The 21,899-nt window shown below is 51.3% G+C and overlaps 1 protein-coding gene across 2 annotated transcripts in view; it reads right to left on the reverse strand.

Moving 5' to 3' along the window:
• The window catches only part of GTF3C1 (general transcription factor IIIC, polypeptide 1, alpha 220kDa), an 85,428-nt gene that overhangs the window by 3,098 nt on the left and 60,431 nt on the right, over nt 1–21,899 (reverse strand). The window contains exons 25-34 of one of the 2 annotated variants that reach the window (XM_011933459.1): nt 20,378–20,520; nt 19,170–19,251; nt 17,212–17,324; nt 14,920–14,982; nt 12,854–12,947; nt 8,399–8,571; nt 6,765–7,052; nt 5,953–6,212; nt 1,562–1,842; nt 641–1,157 (exon numbers count right to left, since the gene is read on the reverse strand). In XM_011933459.1, the coding sequence (XP_011788849.1) occupies nt 641–1,157; nt 1,562–1,842; nt 5,953–6,212; nt 6,765–7,052; nt 8,399–8,571; nt 12,854–12,947; nt 14,920–14,982; nt 17,212–17,324; nt 19,170–19,251; nt 20,378–20,520 (2,014 nt within the window). The remainder of the gene's footprint in view (nt 1–640; nt 1,158–1,561; nt 1,843–5,952; nt 6,213–6,764; nt 7,053–8,398; nt 8,572–12,853; nt 12,948–14,919; nt 14,983–17,211; nt 17,325–19,169; nt 19,252–20,377; nt 20,521–21,899) is intronic. The other variant, XM_011933460.1, reaches the window with a different exon arrangement.

Here is a 21,899-nt window from a genome sequence, read left to right on the forward strand (position 1 = left end):
AGCAGGGCACCTCGGGGCTCAGGGGATGAAGCGTCAAAAAAAACGACAACGATCATCTCACAGAGCAGCCACCCTGGAGGTGGCGGGGCCAGGGAGACTGCCGCACACAGTGCCACATGCAAGCAGCGTCCCAGGCCGGGACAAGCCCCACACCAGAGGAAGCCAGCGAACACCTCATTTTCCACCCAGAAGCCCTGACCACAAGGGTGGTGTAAAGCCCGAGGCAAAAACAGCCCAAAGAAAACAAAAACTCCCAGAGAAGCCACATGAGAAGGCCGCTGCTGATGACAGACGTGCAGGACAGGAAAGGGCGTGCTGCCACCCGAGGAAGGCGAGAACTCCATGCCATCACTGCCCCACAGCAGCCGCTGCAGCACACACGCTGGCCCCACCGCCTGAGCTCCCGCTCCAGAACTCACAGCGCTGCCTGGGGGTGTGGGAGGCCTGTGCTCCCTGGAAATGCATTTACAGGCAGCATCCTGCCCTGTCGGGGCTCAGGCTCCGAGAAGCTGAAGTCAAGCCCCTTTTGTGTCAGTAGCAGGTCCCTCATATCCCGGAGGAAGGCGTGGGGCCCATCAGGGTGGAGGGGAGGGAAAGCGCGGGTGGGGTGAGGTGGGGAGGGTGACAAGGCGCACGGTACCTCTGGGGTCTTCAGAGCCCTCTGGAGGCTGCGCCTGGCTACTCAGCTGCTCTTGGCCTGGGGAACTGAACTCCCCGACAACCTCTTGGTCTTCCCGTGCTGCCCCCGCTGCAGCGGTGTCTTCAAGAGCTGGGGGTGAAGATGGGGCCTGGGCTTCTGCTCTGTCTTCAGCTCTGGGCCCAAGGATGGGGGCCAAGTTTGAGTCCTGGAGTACTGGCCTCTTGGCAGGGGTCATCTGGATGCCCTCAGTGTCGGTCTCCCCATTCTCACTGGCCCAGCTGGCACGCCTCTTGGTGCCCCGGAGGCTGTGAGAAGGAGGTGCCTGCCCCTCGAGGGGGCTGTCCTCGCTGGAAGACCCCTCTGGGGGTCTGGCCTGGGGGTCTTCTCTCTGGATGTCGGCGTCCTCTCTGTCTTTCAGCCGCACCGAGTGCAGGAGCCAGGGCCAGGCAGAGCCCATGGCTACCAGGCGCACAGTGTTGCCGCCGACCTCCAGCACCTGGTGCTGCTCCAGGAGGGCCTGGGGAGGCAGGAGACACGGGGGGTCTGTGGGGAGCCCGGGATCCTCCGCGCTGGTGACCTCCCCTCCCTGGCGGGTTGAGTGCCCCGAGCAGCCCAGGCTCACGAGGCAGGCCTGGCTCCTAACCCCGGGGCCGCCCCTTGCTAGCCCTGTGCCCTGGAGCAGCTTCTCTTCCTCTCTGGCTGCTCGTGAACCACGTCAGCTGTGGTGCGGTTGTGAATCCACAACTGCACCCTCAACGCGGACATGAAATGCCCCAGTTTTCAAATGTTAATGACTAATTCAACGTTTAAAAAGAACGCGGCATGCTATGCCCCAAATCAAGCCCATCCTCAGTGTGCACCTGGCCTGGGAGCTGCAATTTCCGCTTCAGTGATATCCGGCTAACCGAAGGCACAGCTCACCTGGACACAATCTGCGAATGTCCTGGTGCGCCCGTCCCCTGCCTTCTCCAAGGCCGAGAACCGTCCGCGCAGCTCCTCCTTGTCAATCCCAAAACAACCCGTGGCTATAATGACTTCCAGGATCTCCAAGGCAGCAGTCAGGTCTTCGGGACTATACCCAGACAGCTCCAGCTGGAGGACAAACTCCTCCAAGCTGCAGGTGTTTTCCTGGGGCTTTATCAGCTTGGTGAACGTGTCAGGGAGGCAGGAGGTTCCCACTGTTAGCTCTTCCAGAGGAGCGGCTGTGGGGACACGGAGGAAGATCAGAGGCAGCCCGACAGAGGCCCCCCTCCCCTGCCCACTGCACAGGCCACACTCAGGAAAGGCACGCTCCAGCACCAACTCACTGCTTCCCCGACAGCCACAGGGTTCACCTGCTGGGCGGACAGGCTGGGCCCCTGGCATCAGGCTCCTGATCCGTGACCCTGAGCCTCTGACTACAGCTGACTGGGTTTCTCCCGGCCACTATGATTCTCCTGCTCAAGACGTAAAGTGAAGGGCACAGAGGCCGAGGACTGGGGTTCGAGAACTGTAAAGCCCAGTGCTCTGAGGGGGAGTCCCTGACCAGGGCTGGCCTGGTCCCATCCCTTCCTGCTGCTCATGTGCCCACTGTTCCTTAGACCCTGTGAGATACTCCAGGCCCCTTCTACACACCCCACTTTTGCCTACACTAGCCAGGGCTGGCTTCTGTTGCTTCCTATGGAATATGTCTCTGCTAAGGCCATAATCGATAAGTTATCACTACATTTTTGCCCAGTCCAAACTCCAGACAAAGTACAGAATTCTAACTGTGGTTATGAAATATATAGCGAACACCATCAACTTCAACAATGCACCTCACTTTATTGTGCTTCATGGATATTGTTTTTTGGGTTTTTTACATACTGAAGGCTTGTGGCAAATCTGCACCAAGAAAGTCTACGGGCACCACTTTCTCAACACCGTGTGCTCGATTTGTGTCTGTCATGCTTGGGAAATCTCATATTTCATCTTTTTCATGATTATCATATCTGTGACGGTGGCCTGTGATCAGTGACCTTTGTCCTTAACTATTGTCACTATTTAGGGGCACCACAAACCACGCCCACATACGACAGCAAACTTAATTGATAAATGTCATGTGTGTTCTGACAACTCCAGGCACCAGCCATTCCCCATTTTCCTCCCTCTCCTGGGGTTCCCTATTCCTGAGACACAACAATATTGAAGTCAGGTTGGCCAGGCGCGGTGGCTCAGGCCTGTAATCCCAGCACTTTGGGAGGCCGAGGCGGGCACATCACGAGGTCAGGAGATCGAGACCATCCTGGCTAACGTGGTGAAACCCCATCTCTACTAAAAAATACAAGAAATTAGCTGGGCATGGTGGTGGGCGCCTGTAGTCCCAGCTACTCGGGAGGTTGAGGCAGGAGAATGGCGTGAACCTGAGAGGTGGAGCTTGCAGTGAGCCGAGATCGCGCCATTGCACTCCAGCCTGGGCGACAGAGCGAGACTCCATCTCAAAAAAAAAAAAAATTGACGTCGGGCCAGTTAATAACCTTACAATGGCCCCTCTGTGTTCAAGTAAAAGGGAGAGTTGGACATCTCTCACTTTACATCAAAAGCTAGAAAATATCAGGCTTCGCGAGGAAAGCATGGTGACAGCCAGGACAGTCGAAAGCTGGGCCTCTTGTGCCGAAGTTAGTCAAAGTTGTGAGGGCAAAGGAAAAGTTCTTGAAGGAAATTAAAAGTGTTACTCCAGGGAACACACGAACAATAATAAAGCAAAAATAGCCTTGTTGCTGATATGGAGAAAGTTTCAGCGGTCTGGATAGATGAAACCAGTCACAACCTTCCCTTAAGCCAAAGCCTAATCCAGAGCAAGGCCCTAACTCTCTTTAATTCTATGAAGGCTGAGAGAGGTGAGGAAGATGCAGAAGAAAAGCTGGAAGCTAGCAGAGGTTGGTTCATGTAGTTTAAGGAAAGAAGCCGTCTCCGTAACATAAAAGTGCAACGTGAAGCACCAAGTGCTGCTGGAAAAGCTGCAGCAAGTTCCCCAGAAGCTCTAGCTAGCTGAGATCAGCGATGAAGGTGGATACACTAAACAGATTTTCAATGTGCACAAAACAGCTTTATATTGAAGATGCCATCTAGGACTTTCATGGCTACAAAGGAAAAGGCAAGGCCTGGTTTCAAGGCTTCAAACGACAGCCGACTCTCGATAGGAAGTAATGAAGCTGGTGACTTTAAGTTGAAGCCAGTGCCCATTTCCCATCTCCAAATTCTTAGGGAAGAGAATTATGCTTAATCTATTCTGCCTGTGCTCTATAAAAAGAACTGCAAAGCTGGATGACAGCACGTCTGTTTACAATGTGGCTTACTAAATATTTTAAGCCCACTGTAGAGACCTATTGCTCAGACAAAAAAGATTGCTTTCAAAATGGTGTGCTGATTAATGATGCCCCTGGTCACGCATGAGCTCTGATGGAGATGTTCAAGGAGATGAATGTTGTTTTCATGCCTGCTAACACAACATCCATTCTGAACCCCATGGATCAAGGAGTTATTTCACTTTCAAGTCTTTTTAAGAAATACATTTGATGGCTGGACACAGTGGCTCACATCTGTAATCCCAGCACTTTGGGAGGCTAAGTGGGTGGATCACCTGAGGGCAGGAGGGCAGACCAGCCTACCCAGCATGGTAAAACACCGTCTCTACTAAAAATACAAAAATTAGCCGGGTGTGGTGGTGGGTGCCTGTAATTCCAGCTATTCGGGAGGCTGAGGTAGGAGAATCACTTCAACCTGGGAGGTGGAGGTTGCAGTGAACTGAGATCACACCACTGCACTCCAGTCCAGGCGACAAGAGTGAAACTCTGTCACAAAAAAGAAAGAAGTTCATTTCATAAGGCTATGGCTACTACAGTGATTCCTCTGATGGATCTGGACAAAGTAAACTGAAAATCTTCTGGAAAGGAGTCACCATTGTAGATGCCGTTAACAACATCTGTGATTCAAGGGAGGTGGTCAAAATACCAACATCAACAGGAGTTTGGAGAAAGTTGATTCCCACCCTCATGGATGACTTTGAGGGGTTCAAGTCTTCAGTGGAGAAAGTAACTGCAGATGCAGCGGAAATAACAAGAGAACTAGAGGCGGAGTCTGAAGATGGGATGGAGTTGCTGCAATCTCAGGATCAAACTTGAACAGATGAGGACTTGCTTCTTATAGATGAGCAAAGGTGGTTTCTTGAGTTTCTTGACATAGAATCTACTCCTGGTAAAGACGCTGAGAACATCGTTGAAATGGCAACAAAGGACTTAGAATATTACATAAACTAGGTCTGGTATGGTAGCTCATGCCTGTTGTCCCACCCTTTGGGAGGCCATGGCGGGAGGATCCCTTGAGGCCTGAGACCAGCCTGGGCAACAGAGCAAGGCCCTGTCTCTACAAAAAATTAAAAAAGTAGCTGGCTGTGGTGGCACATGCCTATAGTCCAAGCTACTTAGGAGACTGAGGCAGGAGGATGACCTGAGCCCAGGAGCTAGAGATGACTGTGAGCTATCATCACGCCACTGTACTCCAGCCTAAGCAACAGAGCAAGACCCTGTCTCTAAAAATAGGCTTGGTGTGGTGGCTCACGCCTGTAATCCCATTACTTTGGGAGGCGGAGGCGGGAAGATCACTTAAGGCCAGGAATTAGAGACCAGCCTGGGCAACACAGTGAGTCTCCATCTCAATCATTTCAAATAAATAAATAAAAATAAAAAGTAAAGTTTCAAAGGTCATCAATAGAACTAAAATAGTGTCAAAACTGGAAGTAAAGGAGGCAGGAGATCATGAATGTGAGTGGAATACTCATCTTTCCTAGCAAGGGGTCAAAAGATAGTATCTAAAAGGTTCCTAAGGGCACAAACTTTACTAAGCACCAGGAGACTAGAGCCCCGCGGACCCCCGGGGAGAGTGGGCGGGGTGGGGAGGCGGGAGTGCTCTGCTCTTCCTGGCGCCTGCGGCACAGCTGTGACTAAAAGACAGCGGTGGTGCGGGGAGCTCTCCCACAGAGGTGTGGGCACAGCACCAGCACCTGGGGAAGGTGTCCCTTGAGTCGGCTGCAAGGATGGGGTGTGTTTTTCCATGTGTCCTGTGGCTGCACGCCTGGCCTGGGGAGCCTGAAGGTCTAGGTCTCAGGCCAGGCCTCAGGGTCGTCCTGGATGATGGCAAGACCAGGCCCTCCTCCAGCACCAGCGGGAGCACTCACCAGCGGGCCTGAGCCGGGGCAAGGCCGGGCCCTCCCCCCAGCACCAGCGGGAGCACTCACCAGCGGGCCTGAGCCAGGCAAGGCCGGGCCCTCCCCCAGCACCAGCAGGAGCACTCACCAGCGGGCCTGAGCCGGGCGGGCACAGGGCTGCAGCGGAGCTGGAACTTCATCTGGCAGGAGTTGACCACGATGCTGTCATTGGGATTGAGGTTGCGGGTGCTGACGATGCCGGGGGAGTAGTAGCCCCTCATCAGCAGGTAGTTGGTGTGGGAGGCCTGCGCAGGTTTCACCTCCATGCTCCGGCGCTTGCACCCTATGCCTTCGTCCAAATCATCCTCTTCATCCTCGTCATCCTCCAGGCTGCCATCCTTCCCCAAGCTAGAAGAGAACTGCGACCTGGATACCCAAGCACAGGCCAGCCAGCTGCTACTGCAGCCTCTCCCCTCCCAAGAGAGGCCTTTGTGGCTGGGCCTCAGCAGTGGCCCCAGCAGCTGGCTGTGCTTCATTACCAAGGCTGGTGTGGACGGCTGCCCCAGATCCATCCCTTTCCCACCTTCCTGTGCAACGTGCTCACCCCTTGTCACATATCTGCGTCTCTGTGGGGACTGTTCCTCTTGCCCGTCTCTCAGTCCAGAAAACACCCACTTCCCCAGGAAGCCCCAGTTCTGTTGCAAGGCCCTCAGGACCAGTCCTCCCTTCTCTTCCCTGCCCCTCCCCTGCCCCACTGTGCTGCGTCCTTCTCTTTGACTGATTCCCGTAACACCTGGGAGGCATTGGCCGAGGACGCCTTGGACACTGGCCTACAATCCCCACTCATCTGCAACGCCCATCCTGCAAGCTCCCGGAAGGCACTACCGACCCCTGCCGGTCTGTGTCTGGCCAATGCCTAGCACGTGGCCAGACCTGATGCTGTGGACGCCGGGCTCTTACCTTTTGATGACCTCATTCTCCACCATTGAGCTATCTACTACGATGATCTGCTCCGGGATCCTGACATCCACGGAAATAAGGCCCAGAGAGAAGAGGGTCAGGACGGCCACACAATTTCCTCCAGGGCCGTCCAGTGAAAAGGCCACCATGTCATTTGTGGGCTCATTATTATCCTGGTCTTTGAAAGAGAATCGATCAGGCTGGTCCAACTTGCCGGCAGCCCGCATTCTGTCCAAAAACTGGAATGACTCCGTGCAGATGGTGCTTGGAAATCGCCATGTAAAAATCCTACACAGACAAAAAGAAAGGAAGGGCCTGACTGAGGGCCGGCCGTAGGAAGCCATCATTTGGACAGGCTATGAGCAGTCAAATCATTATGATGAGAACTAAGCAAAACGCCCCACTTCTCCCCTAAAGCTCTCCGTCCCATCCCAAATGAAGGCGCTGTGTTCCCACCTAGCGGTGTTTGTGTCTCTCTTCCCCGCTAGCCTGAGTACCTTCCATGCAGAGTACCGTCTCCTCGTCTAATTCAATGTGGCCTCACCTTGCGCTCCAGGAGGGTGCTGGCAGGCTCACCTCACAGGCACTCACTGTACACAGTTGCTGAACTAGGGATGGTGAGCATGCTTTCTGTAATAACAGTCCCTGCACAAAGCCAGCCCTGGTCTCACATGTGTGCCCAAGCTGTCTCCATGCAGCGCCTGGTGAGTCACTTCCCCGGCTCTTTCCAGAGAGCAACATTCCACAACCCTGCTACCAGGGTCAGAGGGAGGGACCCAAAAGGCCTTCCTTGTCTGCTGACCACTACCCTCGGTTCAGATGGGGACATGTGGTCAGAGCAGTGTCTCCGTGACAAATGGCCTTGTTGGACTTGGACATGTATCTTCTGCTGCCACACCTACTTCCCAGAGGCCTGAGGGTCATTCGGGGTGAGGGTTTGGGGAGGAGGAAGTGTCTGCCATCACGGGGAAGGGATGGTATCAAAGAACTGAAAGAAGATTCACGGTGCTGTCTCTGAGCATCTGACTGCAGCCCTGTGCAGACCTGAGGGTGGGCAAAGAGAACGGTATGAAGGGGAAGCTGCCAAGGTGGCGGCTTGGGAATGTTCTCAGGGACTCTGCATGTGGTCAGGAGGCTGGTGGTGCAACGCCCTCTGCGGCATGAAGCCACACTGCAAGAGCGTTTCAGGAGGGAGCCCCAGGAGGATGTCTGTCTGAACGCACCTCCGCACCCCAACCCCGCACCAGCTGCTGGAGCTGCGAATGGGCCCAGGAGACTTCCCGGGTCTCAGGGCTACATGGAAGAGGGACTGAGGTTATGCTGGAACTGGAGGGTGAACTTCCAGCTGGGCCAATTATTAAATTCAAAACCGATTTCACTCCATCTGATGAGAGAAACAGAAACAAACCACCTGCAAAATGGCAACACCACCAACACAAAGATGCTGCTAGCACTCACCTGATCCCCACATCAGGAAGGAGGAGAGGGGCTGCAGGAAACCCCAGAGCCTGCGTCTTGCGCATGAGGCTGCGAGGGGCCCCGGCTCCTACATGCTTTCATGGCCACCATGCTTCCTTTGCTCCTCTTTATGTGGCTCAACCTCGGAGTACCCAGGGCTCCTGACAGGTACTCACCTGTAGTAGGTCTGGGATAGCTGGTAGGACATTGGCACGAAGGGCAGGGCCCGATTCTTCTTGGGGCCCAGCGTGTGGTTGACCCGGCGCCGGTTGACCAAGCTCCTCTTCTGGCACTCCATGAAGGCCTTCACGAGAACGTGGTCCTTGTACTCCCGATAGAGGCGGAAAGTCTGCAACACAGTGAGGCAAGGGTGAGTGGGGTTCTCCAGCCGGCCAGGGAAAAGGCTGGGGTATGTGGAGGCAGAGGCAGAGGCTGTGGCTGATGCTTTATAGAGGAAGTGACCGATCGTGGGAGGCCCAGGCTGGCGTACGTGTGTCAGTGTGTGTGTGAGTGTGTGTATGGGTGGGGAGGGGTGCTGAGGAAGTCGGCAATTCCAGTTCTCGGACCATCACATCACACTTCCAGAGACCACAAAGGGCAGGGAACTGACGAGACAGGGGGGCTATTCACTCCCAAGCCGATTGCTTTCGATGCAGACAGACGGAATCAACACAGAGTCATCTGGTCTACCACTCTGTCCCCTGGCCTCCCACCTAGCCATCAGCACATCAGGTGGGCTCTACCTTCCAATGCACTGGGTTCATGCCACCTGCACTGGCCCATCTAGTCATGCCACTGCTTTTTCTCACCATCGTCCCCAGCTGACTGGTCTCCCTCCTTCCCCACGTCACTTTCCCCCAACCCCTGACCATTCTCCATAGCAGCCAAAGTAATCCTTTGCTGCCTACATCAGACCACACATTCCTGCCCTGCCTCAAAACCCCCAAGGACTTCCCTCTGCAGATGTGACCACAACCAGGCGTTCACGACAAGGAGCCTGGTGAGTGGGACCCTGCCCGCCCACCTGCCACTCTGGCCTCACATCCCCCAATACCACCCCCCCTTGCTCACTGCCCACCAGCCTCCTGGACCTTCTTACATTTCTTGAAAAAGCCCAGGCATCCTACCTTGGGGCCTTTGCCCTGCCGCTCCCCTAAATCTTTGCATGGCTGATTCCTCAACATGCAGGGTTCAGCCCAAATATTTCCCCTCAAATGACAAATCCTTCTCCATTCTCCTCCTCTGCGGTCAACTGCCTTATATTATCTTGTTTTATTTTCTTCATAGCAGCTACCTGAAATGATCTCATCTGCTTATTCATTGTTTGGAAGTCCCAGGAGAACACAGATTCAATTCCTTTTTTTTTTTTTTTGAGCCAGGGTCTCACTGTTGCCCAGGCTGGAGTACTGTGGCACCAACATAGCTCACTGCAGCCTCAACCTCCTGGCTCAAGCAGTCCTCCTGCTTCAGCCTCCTGGGTAGGCAGGACTACAGGCACTGTCTGGTTAATTTTTGTATTTTTTGTAGAGATGGGGTTCTTGCCATGTTACCCAGGCTGGTCTTGAACTCCTGGCCTCAAGTGATCATCCTGCCTCAACCTCCCAAAGTGCTGGGATTACAGGCGTGAGCCACCATGCCTGGCCTAGATTCAGCTCTTGCTGCTGCCACCCCAGTGCCTAGGCGGAAGGAAGTGCCTCTGCTGAACACACCATGGGGACTTCATGGCTTAGCCTGCTAAGTCTTGTGCGGTCAGCAGAGTCTCTGTTACGCCAAGCTTCTGCAAAGGGCAAGCAACGATCTGTTCCTGAGTATCTAGCATCTGCCAGCCTCTGAGAGAGCCCCTACAGGACTGTCTCCTCAAAAGCGCTGGCTAAGAAAAATCCCTATCATGGTCTAAGGATTTTAGGCACTGCCTCCAGGACCTCGAGTGACAGAGAAGACTGAGGCACACGGACTTTAAGTGATCCTCAGGTCACACTGTCAGGCAGGGGTGGGTCAGAGAAGAGAAGAGCAACCTCAACACTACACCTTACTTCCAGCGGAGGGACACAAGGGGACCGGGGACCAGTGCAGTGGTCAGCTGGGGCTCTGAGGCAGCACTCAGGTGTTCCCCGGAGTCTGACTGCAGCTTACTCCTTGTGACAAGCCTTCTGTGACTTTGATCTTCTGTTCCATTTGAATATAATTAGCAAATGGGTGTATTCCCACACAACAGGATAGGAGCACTCAGGCCATGTGTGGTGAGTTGGGGGCTGTCGTCCACCCACTCATATTTCCAAGAGGCTGGGTTGTCACAGGCACAGTGAGCCCACCTGCAGCATTCCACTGGCTTCCTGGAACCTTGAGGGGAGCCTCGCGGGGTCCCCTGTGGGGCTCTGACTTTGCTATTGGCCTTCCAGTCCTCAGTCAAGAGTCACTGAAGAAGTCACTAAAGAAGAGTCCTGTTTCCTGCTCAGGGAGAGGCCATGCAGGCCAGCGGTCTTTCTAAGGTGACTTTCCATGCCCCTGGGGGTTGAGGCAGAGTGACTAGGCCTTCGGTACCAAACATCAGAGCCCAGGTGCCACCTGGAGATGGAACTGGAGGAGGAAAAAGCTGTGGGATAATATTGGGGACAGGCCTGGCTGGAAGGCAGGGGGCCTGGCTTTTGTCACTGGGGCTGGGAAGGATCCCCAAAGTCCCCTCCAGCTCTGAACCACTAATGAGCAGGACAGCTGGAAGGCCCACCCCACAGCCAGAAGGTGGAAATTTGGACTCCTATGTGTAATGTTGGAAAAAACATTTTTTGAAAAAAAAAATTATGTTTTCCTTTTAAACAAGTGTGAGACCAATAAAATGCGGTCTGTGGACTGTTTATTTGGAACTTCACCTGATAACTATTTATTCTTTTCTCTGCAAGTTCAGGCTCAGACAGGGTTTTGCTTTCATCTACAAAATGCTGGGGTGGCAGAGGGGTGCATGGCACAGATGCTAGCCTTCCACTCCAAATGTGTACACCTGACCATAAGTGTAAAACAGGCACGAGGAAATAAAACATGGGGTTCAAGGGATGAACGGCAAGGGTATGGAGGACATTTCTTGGGCGTCTCTGATTGATGGTCCTACGTGTCCCTGCAGGAGGCACAGAGAACCACGAGGTGGTGATTAAAACAGGAGAAATCAAATGCACACTCAGTCTTGGGTGTGCTGAAGCCTGGCCATGGCTGTTAAAGACTAGGGCCAGGGTGCTGCTCTGAAGCAGGGCATTCAAGTCCAGCCTGGCACTTTCGTGAACCAGCTCCATTTCCCTGTCCTCCCTGCCCTGCTGTGGCCCAAGTGACAAGCACGTGCAGCGCCCAGCAGGGTGGCCCACGGGCCCCTTCGGGACTGGGGGAGGGGTGGCACACTCTTATCAGGGCCCCACTCCGCTGCTCCTGACTGGAGTCTCTGAGGACAGGGCTTGGGCTCCAAGATCTCTCTGTGGACTCTGAGGCGCCCTGATGATCAGGTCCTCACCCAACTGAATTCATCAGCGGGACTAGGAAAGTCCCTTTGTTTCCTCATTCTTTTTTCCCCTCATATTCCAAATCAGGTAACCTGTTAATGTAAGCCAGGAGCAGATTTTTAGGGTTAGTGATTAAATACAAAATGAATGGGTCCTCCTTAGAATTTACTTTTGTGATGACTTGGGGAAGAATGAGGCCCTGGGTGGCACTGGCTGGGGCCCCTCAGCACCTCTCTGTTGGGGTCTTGGGTGATGACTGACTGAGCTATGTGGTCTCGGGCGGGTGATTTAACTTCTCTGAACCTCAAGTGCCCACATTTGTATAACAGTAGTAGACCACTGACTTCCTGGACTCCACCGGGGGTTCAATGTGATTTCTCTTCCTCACTCTCATCTTCCTTCAGCCACAGCAGAGTGGCTGCGTGGACCTGTGTCCTCGGGAGACAGATGACTCACTGCCCACGGGAAGGCAGCTTTCCCATCAAGTGACCTCCCACAACCAGAATATCTTGGCATTCCAAAGTGATGATTTGAAAATCTACGCCGTATAGCTCAATTACTTTCTCAGGTACTTTGCCACGCCTCATTTCCTCCCCTGCTTCATTTTCTGTCTTAAACATGAGACTTAAAAACCTCAGCTCTGGGAGGGATGGTGGAGGTCACTGGATCCCATCCCCACGCTTTAAAGACTAAAGAGAGAGACGAGGAGAACCCGGCCAAGAGGTGCGAAGCTTTAGTTCTATGAGACGCTAAGCCCTGGAGGATCACAGATTGGTAATGACAGGTGACAGTCGGTGCTGTACACTTGAAATGCACCAGGAGGAGAGAGCGCCAAGCATGCTCACCACAACGAGAAAAGGTACTGTGTGGGGGGATAGATGTGCTAATTGGCTTGATTGTGGCGATTATTCTGCAATGTATACGTACATCAAATCCTTCAGTTGTATACCATAAACATACAGAATAAACACAAAGAAATACAAATAAAACAACGATAAAAAGATAAAAGTTGAAGGACGTCTGGGCTGGCATGTTGGGCGAATCAGCCCCTGAGAGCCCACAGCAGAGAAGGACAGGGGCCAGCACCTCACAAGCCTGGCCTCGAAAGGGTCCACATCCCTGCTGTGCAGCTAGGCAGCCGGTACCCACCTGGAATGACTGGTAGGACTTCATCTGACTGTCCGAGAGGGCCAACGTGCTCTGGATCAGGTTCTGGAGCACCAGAAAGTGGATGTCATCCACGCTGAAAGAGAGGGGGTGGCAGGGTACCATGAGGCCACAGGCACCACTCAGCTTAGGCAGATACAATTCTTAGGGAAAAAAACTTGAATCTCACAAAAGGGACACAAATGCCAAAACTTCACAAAAGAAAACACAACAAATGATGGTTTCTAGGCTTTACTAACAGGTCCATTTTTGCAGGAGAAAAGTTTCTATTTAGTGGATAGGTGGTGACCTGCCTGGAATGGGTTTACATGACCAGTAACAATGTAGTTAGTACTTCTCTACAGAGCTAAAATCAAAGTGACTATTGATTATCCAAGATGGAAAAACAAAACCTGAGCTTTTGGAACCGAGTTTTGCTTGGAAAGCTCATGGGTTGAGAGTTTAAATCCTTTCCTCAATCTACGTTAAGGCTTGGCCAGTGATATTCAAGGCTAGGGGGTCAGGAACTTTTCCTCTAAAGGGCCAGTTAATACAAGCTTTAGTCTTGGTGGGCTCTATGGAATCTGTTGCAACTATAGCTGACCCTTCTGCACTGTGGACTGAACTGTGCAGATCCACTTACACACGGATTTTCTTTCACCTCTGCCACCCTAGAAACAGCAAGACCAACCCCTCCTCTTCCTATGTCCCTTCAGACTACTCAAAATGAAGACGACAAGGATGAAGACCTTTAAGATGATCTACTTCCATTTAGTGAATAGTAAACAGATTTTCTCTTCCTAATTTTTTTTTTTTTTGAGACAGAGTTTCGCTCACGTCACCCAGGCTCGAGTGTAATGGCATGATCTCAGCGCACTGCAACCTCCGTTTCCTGGGATCAAGCGATTCTCCTGCCTCAGCCTCCCAAGCAGCTGGGATTACAGGCGCCTGCCATGCCCACCTAATTTTTGTATTTTTTAGTAGAGACGGGGTTTCGTCATGTTGGCCAGGTTGGTCTTGAACTCTTGACCTCAGGTGATCCACCTGCAGCACCCTCCTAAAGTGCTGGAATTACAGGCGTGAGGCACCGTGCCCGGCCCCTTATTTTTGTTAATAGTTTCTTTTCTCTAGCTTATTTTCTTATAAGAGTACAGTATATTACACATATAAAATACAAAATATATATTAATCACTGTTTGGAATTGATAAGGTTTCTGGTCAACAGTAGGCTATCAGCGGTTAGGTTCTGAGGAGTCAGAAGTTACATGTGGGGCCAGGCATAGTGGCTTATGCCCGTATATTAATCAACTGTCTGTTATTGATAAGGTTTCTGGTCAACAGTAGGCTATCAGCGGTTAGGTTCTGAGGAGTCAAAAGTTACATGTGGGGCCAGGCATAGTGGCTTATGCCCGTATATTAATCAACTGTCTGTTATTGATAAGGTTTCTGGTCAACAGTAGGCTATCAGTGGTTAGGTTTAGGGAGTCGAAAGTTACATGTGGGGCCAGGAGTGGTGGCTTACGCCTATAATCCCAGCACTTTGAGGGGCCAAGGCGGGCAGATCCCTTGAGGCCTGGAGTTCAAGAGCAGCCTGGCCAACACGGAAAAACCCCGTCTCTACTAAAAATACAGAAATTAGCTGGGTGTGGTGGCTGGCGCCTGTAATCCCAGCTATTTGGGAGGCTGAGGAATGAGAATTGCCTGAATCGAACAGGCAGAGGCTGCAGTGAGCTGAAATCAAACCACTGCATTCCAGCCCGGGTAATAGAGCAAGACTCTGTCTCAAAAGAAAAAAAAAGGAAAAAAAAAGTTCTATGTGGATTTTTGACTGTGCAGGGGGTCGGTGTCCCCTCACCCGCAAGTTGTTCAAGGTCAACTGTACTCACCTCTGACGTTCTCGCATAAAAGCAGCACAGACAACATACACAATGGGCATGGCTGTGTGCCAATAAAATTTTATTTACACAAACAGGGAGTGAGCTGGATTTGGCCCTAGACTACCCCAGTGCAACAGGTTGTCAGCCAAGTTAAGTAGCTGAGGAAAAGCTACTCTATGTATCAGCACTTACCTGTTAAGTTCATCCTCCTTCCTGATTTGATCTTTTTCATCCCCAATTGCCAAAACTCGGTACCTGCAAAAGAAACATAAGAACATGTCAATGAAACAAAGCAGCTCTTCACTAAGCAAGCGGATGCTGGCTCAAGATGGCCATTTATTGGCTAAAGTGTTGGGACTGGGAGAAATGTTGAACTCACCAAAAGTTGAGTGCTGTACATGTAAATTAAAATGCGAATATACCCTGTTCTGCCTGGTAGAAGGAGGGCTGAGAAAATGTGCAATGTTCACCTACTGACGATTATGTGGCAACACGGAAAACCGTGAATTGGCAAAGATCCACTGTTAATTGTAAAAGGAACAGGATTTAAAACTGTGGGTGTGTTACAATCCAAAAAGAAAAAGCACAAGGAAGAAAATGTCCCAGAAGTAATCTAAAAAAATTATTCTCATAGAAAAAGGAAAAAGGTGGTTCCCAGAGGCTGGGAAGTGGAAGGGAAGGAATGAAGAAAGGAAAGATGTTGAGCGAAGGGTATGAAGTTACAGTTAGACCAGAGGAGTAAGTTTTCATGATTTCAAACTGCATGGTGACCACAGTTAATAACATATTACATATTTTGAACTTACTAAAATAATAGATTTTTAAGGTTCTTATTGCCAAAAAAAGAAGTTGGTGAGGCAACAGATACGTTGGTTAACTTGATTTCATCTTTCCTCAATGGACACACATATCAAAACATTACACTGTACCCCAAAAATATATAAAATTATTATTCATCAATTAAAACAAAGAAATATGAAAATCCCCAAAGAGTGGCCATATTAGGTGTTGGAATTACAAACTATTTCCCCATTTCTTTTTTGAGTTTCATGTAATATTATTTTACTGTATTTATACCATGCAAGTAAATATAAGAATAAATCATAGAACTGCCTTTTTATAAAATATGGCAAATTGGCCACTTGTAGGACATTTCTTCATTTTCTACCAAACCAATGGAAAAATTAATCTTGATTGCAACAGTAAATTCCTCTTATAATTTAGTGCCAAGAAAAATAAACTTTTCAGAAAAATGTGAAAACCACCTTTGCTTCCTGGGTTCAAGTGATTCTCCTGCTTCAGCCTCCCAAGTAGCTGGGATTACAGGCGTGTGCCCACCACACCCGGCTAATTTTTGTATTTTTAGTAGAGACGGGGTTTTACCATGTTGGCCAGGCTGGTCTCCAACTGCTGACCTCAGGTGATCTACCTGCCTCGACCTCCCAAAGTGCTGGGATTATGGGCGTAAGCCCCCATGCCTGGCTTGGAACTGTTTTCTATTTTGCCTTGCCTGCCAGAATGCTCAGGATCACAATCAGTATTGAACTGTTACACTTGCAACTTTTTCTTCTCTCTAAATGGTTCATGGACTCTCCTTTAAAAATCTGTCTTCTTTTATGATTAAAAGTTGCCCCATAACTTTACTAAGAATATGTGGAGATATAAATTACAAATCAGTAAATAGGCCATTCATTGGACTGACTTGAAACCATGCCATTTGGGAATTCTGGGGAACAGTTTACTGCAAAACCAAAAACAAAACTCGGAATGTGGGTAAAGGAGATCAACTCTGAAAATGAGTACAAACTGCTCTTTAGGCATAGCAGTACAGGGGCGCAACATACATTATCTGTTGAGTGAATGAAGAAATGAGGTCTTCAACCGAAATGCTGAGAGCAAGGGTGTTGTACAGTTCACAGGCAGAACTGATGGATGCCACCATTTTACAGGGAGAAATTCAGAAAAACAGTGGCTCGAGGGACTTTTTGGGTGAGGATGGTGGAGAAAAGGGATCTACATTTGGAAGATGCTGAGGAAACAGGCCTAGTTCACAGAACTTAAGATTTAAAAATTGTACAGGGTTCTGTGCTCATACCCAAGAATGTTCTTCCAAACGCCGAGTGGTTCCAGACCCTCCTGTGTTCAAATCCTGGCCCTGATGCTTACAAGCACTGTGACCTTGGGCACATTTCTTACATAGGGATTTCCTCATAGATAAAGTAAGCAAGCTTAGCAAAAAGTACACCAACCAAACAAGGAAGCCTGAAGGACCAATGGGAGAATGAACATAAATGCCCGGCAGGGTGCTAGGTCCCACTCTGTGTTCAAGTCACCTATGAGAGGAGAGACAGGAGGGCCACTGCAAGGCCAAAAGCAGCCAGGCGGGTGCTGGGCACTTCCCGGACCTGCTGATAAGGGAGACACGGCTGGCCTTTCCCTCTTGCCCTGCGAGGGCCACAAGGAACCATCCCAGAAGCCACTTACCTGGCAAACAGCTCCTGGAGTGTGTCTGGGATTTCAAGGTTAGAATTCCTTAGGGCTGAACTGAACTTTTCTTTAAGTTTCTCCACAAATTCTTTAAACTCGTTGGCACAAACCTTTCAACATGAGAGCATGAGAGGTTAAGCCTTCACTCTTCCTGAAGGGAGGTTTTGCTAAGATGCACCAAGGAACATCTTGTAACAAACTCCTGCACCAGCTAAGTCCGAGAACCACCGACCAGGTGCCTCCCCTGGGCACCTGTCATCGGTCACCTGTCATCTGAGAAGCTTGGTCTATAGAGGAGGCAAAAGACCCTCGCTAGTACGCTCAGGAAACTGGGGCACCTGGTGCCAACTAACCCGCCGACAGCCTCACACCTGCATCGCTGGCAATCTCCCAAGCCCCAGGTGAGAAGACTCAAACGTGCCCCACATAGTGCTCCCTCACAGCCTCCCTCCCAGGCCTGGTGCTCCCTGGTTCACCCGTGTAGTCAGCCTTCTTCCTCTGCCCCAGCCTCACACTCCACGGGTGGCCCCCAAATCAATTTCCTCCTCTATATGCGCACTGCAGTCGTCTCAGTCCAGACCCAGATCTGAGGAGCAAGCTGGTCACGTCACCCAGTGTGCAATGCGCGACATGGTATGCTCCCGCTCCTCCCTGGCCTGGTGGCTGTGCAGGACATGGTCCCTGCTGCATCTGGCTGCTGTCCTGATGCTGTGCCTGCCAGCCCTGCAGTCCCTCTCCCCTCACTGTCGCTGCCCCAGTTGCTGTGGTTTCCAGTCTCGCTCAGTGCTGATACCTTTGCCAAGCCTGCTGGCAGACACTGTGGGTGTCTGTGGGTCACCTATTCCATTTTCCCCCAAGCTTTCTGATTAGCCAGCCTCAATTTGCTGTGGGGAGGGAGGATGCCCAGCCTCCTAGGATACACCAGGACAGTTTAAGCCACTCCTGGCAGCCTGGGTCCCCTGTGCTGTGTCCCACTGTTTCCCAGCCACGTGGCCCAGGTCTGCCAGGGGCTCCCAGGAAAGGCTGTCCCTTGATGCAAGGGCCATGTGGGTCTATTGCAGCCCCTCTCCCCACTGCTTCCTGCTCTGGGATTCCGTTGTGAGGACTTGAGCTCTCATAGTCAACATTTGCAACCAGGGGGTCACTGGCATAGGACGGAAAGCTGACCACTGCTCCTGGAGGGGAGTGTGGCGGCAGGAACTTGGGAGCCTGATAACATCTCTGCTCCCCGGAACCAGACCAGGACTGCCTACCCTCAACTGCTTGGCATTTGGGAGAAAGGAAGCCGTATACACCATTAGGTTAGGTTTTTCTGTCACTTCCATCCAAAAGCATTGCTGAGCCTCCTCCCCGACCTCTGCGGGCCTGTGCCTTCCTCTTCCGGGAGCTGACTGCACTGTCCTGCAACGACCATGTACTTCTCTGTCTGTCCCACGTGCCTGTGGCTTCCTTGGGGAAAGGGCTGCCTCTCCTTGTCCACTGGCCTCACTTGGCACAAATCCTGCCACACACACTGTAAAGTCCAGGGTTAGCACAAAAACGAAAGATGAGCAGCCTCTGAGGCGAAGGGCAGGAATTTGGGTCAGCAGACTGCTTCCCTCTGTCAGCCACTGCCCTGGCCCCTCAGGAAAGAAAACTCAGAAAGAAAATACACACCCAGTCTGCAAGCTTTCTAGGAAGCCTGTAATTTCTGAAGAGATGTTCTATTTTCTTAACAAAACAGGCCCAAGGCACAGTAGCCCTTCAAAGTGGCCTGTCAGATTCTAATCATCTTTAAAAACAGGTGCTTGAAGCCAGATCAAGTCAAGGCCAACACCAGAGAGCTGACTCGGTGATTTCTCAAGTGAGCAGGAAACAAAGTCCACGTTCCTAACGCTGGCAGGGGCACTGTGGGACGACAGTCTAGATGCCCCAACCTCCAAGCAGGCCGAGCCCTAGACCCACACAGGACCTACCTTGGGGTCATCGTAGTCATCTCTTCGACTCATGAAATCTCCAACAAGCGCTTTATCCTGGTACACCTCGGCCAGGCACACTCTGCAGGAAGAGGAGACAAGGCTGGAGTCTGGGAATTGCAATGATGCCTGTGTTCGGAAACTTCAGAGAGCTCCATTCTCACGCTTCTGGCCTTGGCTGACCATGAAGCATGAGTTACTTATATGCCTGTTGCACGACTGCAGCTTTTAAGAACGAAGGATTTGGGGTCAGCCAAGCCTGACCTCAGTCAGGTCTGTTCACACTTTACACCTTGGCTTCTCTGAACTTCCGTCCTTCATGGGTAGCCGAGAACACTGAGTCCCAAAGTGTCTCTCACAGGGGTTTGGCCAGGACCATATGGGCTGACCTACGTGAAAGTGTATCATACATTTAAAAACACCAAACAGGCTTTGGAGTTTATTATTCTTAAGTTCTCTAATCTACTGCAAAGCAGGAGGTGTGTCCAGTCCACTAACCTTCACATCCCCATGATGTAAGGAGAGCCTGACTTGCCCAAAAGAAAATGAAGGAGAAGGCGACCAGCCTTTGCTGGGCTCCCATCTGCCAAGCACTGCTGCCTTCATAAAGAGCTTGCCAGGTAGAGACTCATTCCGCTTTACAGCCTGGTAAGGCAAGGGGACTCCTCCCTGAGGTCACACACACAACAAGGGCGGGGCAGGAGGACAGTTCTCAGCTCTGCCAAGAACATGGTAGAGGGCATCCTGTCCAATGATCCCAGGTCCTGCCTAGCTTGCTGCTGGAGGGAGCCACCAATCAGAGCTCTCAGGAGCTGATCGGAGGGCCGAAAACAGCAGGAACAGCCAGCCTCTGCCTCTGCCTCCACCACCTGCTAGGCACATGGTATTCAGGGAGTCAGCCTATCTAGTCTCTGCTTCTTCATCCAAATAAAGGCTAACACCACCTACTTCTCAAGGCCGCTATAAGGTCCAAGCAATACCTTGCATGGGAAAGTACCCAGAATCATGCTTGGCCCTCACCCTCAAAAAACCAAAGTCCATCTCCCCAACAGACTCCAACACTTGGCCACCCCATCAGACACCTCAGTGTGCTCCAGCCGCACTTCCTGCCAGACTCTTAAGCAAACGGGATGAAGGAAGAGTAAAGAATGAATGAGAAGTGCTGACGTAACCACGTCCAAGAGTGATCGGGCTTCAATGAGGCTTACTTATAGTTGAGATAGGCCTGTGGGTTTTTGACTATGTAGCGAGCTCTTCGTCCAACGGAATGAGATGTTTTATCCAAAGACTCTTCGAACGTGGCATGCAAAATGTCCCGTACCACCTGCCAGGTGACAAATGGGCCCTTCACCTGGATCAAACACAGAGCCAAGACAAAAAGTCAGTATCCTCAGAGCCCACATCCTGGGGAATTACCATTAAAAAGTGGACAAAATGTGCTTTGTGCAGCCTCTTTCCTCAGAGAATCCCCACAACTATCACCTCACAATATATACTGGGCCCACCATGTGCCAGACACTGAGGGAGATTCTGGACAGACAAGCACGGGACGAGGCCTCAGTGACCAGTGGGAAAGAGTGTACTCTGGCAAGTGCCATGTGTGACAAAGGTGCCCAGAGGGGCAAGGCGGAACTGCCTGAAAGGGCGCTGTATTAGAGGAAATCATGGGGATGTAAAGTGTGTTTAGTTAGAGGTCTTAGTGTCCCAATTACGCATCATGTATGCTCAGAAACGTTCTGTACGTTGTGCTTGTATGTCATGTTAGTAGAAGCAGAATGTACAAAATTAGCAGACCCAGGAGAACATCTTGGTCAATAACACAGAAAGGCAAGGCCGACATGAGAAAGCCGCTTGATGACAGTTATTTTCTTACATCCCCAAGGATGAGGTGACCCAAGAAGGCTATAAGTTCCGGTAAGTGGTGAGAGTCCACCAACACTGAGCTATGCAGGACCCTCCTGCCTTCTCTAGCTGTACCAGGGCTGGAGCAGAGGGAGGGACGCCCCTCTCCCCCATCAGCTCTGCAAAAACAAAGCCATTTTGCCAGGGAACAGAAATTAGGGATGCCAACATGTCACCTTTCAGGTTCTTCCTTGGAAAAGAGGTTGGGTTGGAATTCAGGAGAGGACTGAGGGATGAGAGAACAGTGGACAAGCGGTCAAGACAAGGGATCTAATAGTTTGCAGGTAAGACGCCTCTGGGCACAGAGCCCCAGCTGGGTTTCTCCTGCCTGGCCTGGCTGAGACCTGGAGGCACACCTGGCCTCCTCTGAAGCTGCCTCATGGCACTACTGCCTGGAAGGGGTCCTGGACTGGCCTGGCAGAGCTTTTTCCTGGAAGGCAAATAAGAGGTCTCTCTGCTTTGTGGACCAGCCACGCCAGTGAGCCAAGAGGTACCAGAGGTGACAGAAACAGTGTGAGAAGTATCCGGTCAAGAACAGAGAAAGAGCAGGGTAATTACATGCAGCTGGCAGATCGTTCCAGACGTGATGGGCAGTTACAGGAAGGTAAATAGGAGCTTTTCAGGCAATGAAGGTGGGAGGAAGGGAGCAGGACAGGGTTAGATTCCTGGTGACAAGAGAGAAAGAACAGTTCTGAACTAGTTTGCCTGCAGCTAGGCAAACATTTATACGTATCCAACTGAAAGCTAAAAAGAAATGTAGAAAAACAGAATGGTATTAATTTGTAGGATTAGCTGGGCATGGTGGGGTGTGCCTGGAGTCCCAGGACT

This window comes from Colobus angolensis, unplaced genomic scaffold (assembly GCF_000951035.1).
Source record: "Colobus angolensis palliatus isolate OR3802 unplaced genomic scaffold, Cang.pa_1.0 Scaffold128, whole genome shotgun sequence".
In the NCBI taxonomy this organism is placed as follows: Eukaryota; Metazoa; Chordata; class Mammalia; order Primates; family Cercopithecidae; genus Colobus; species Colobus angolensis.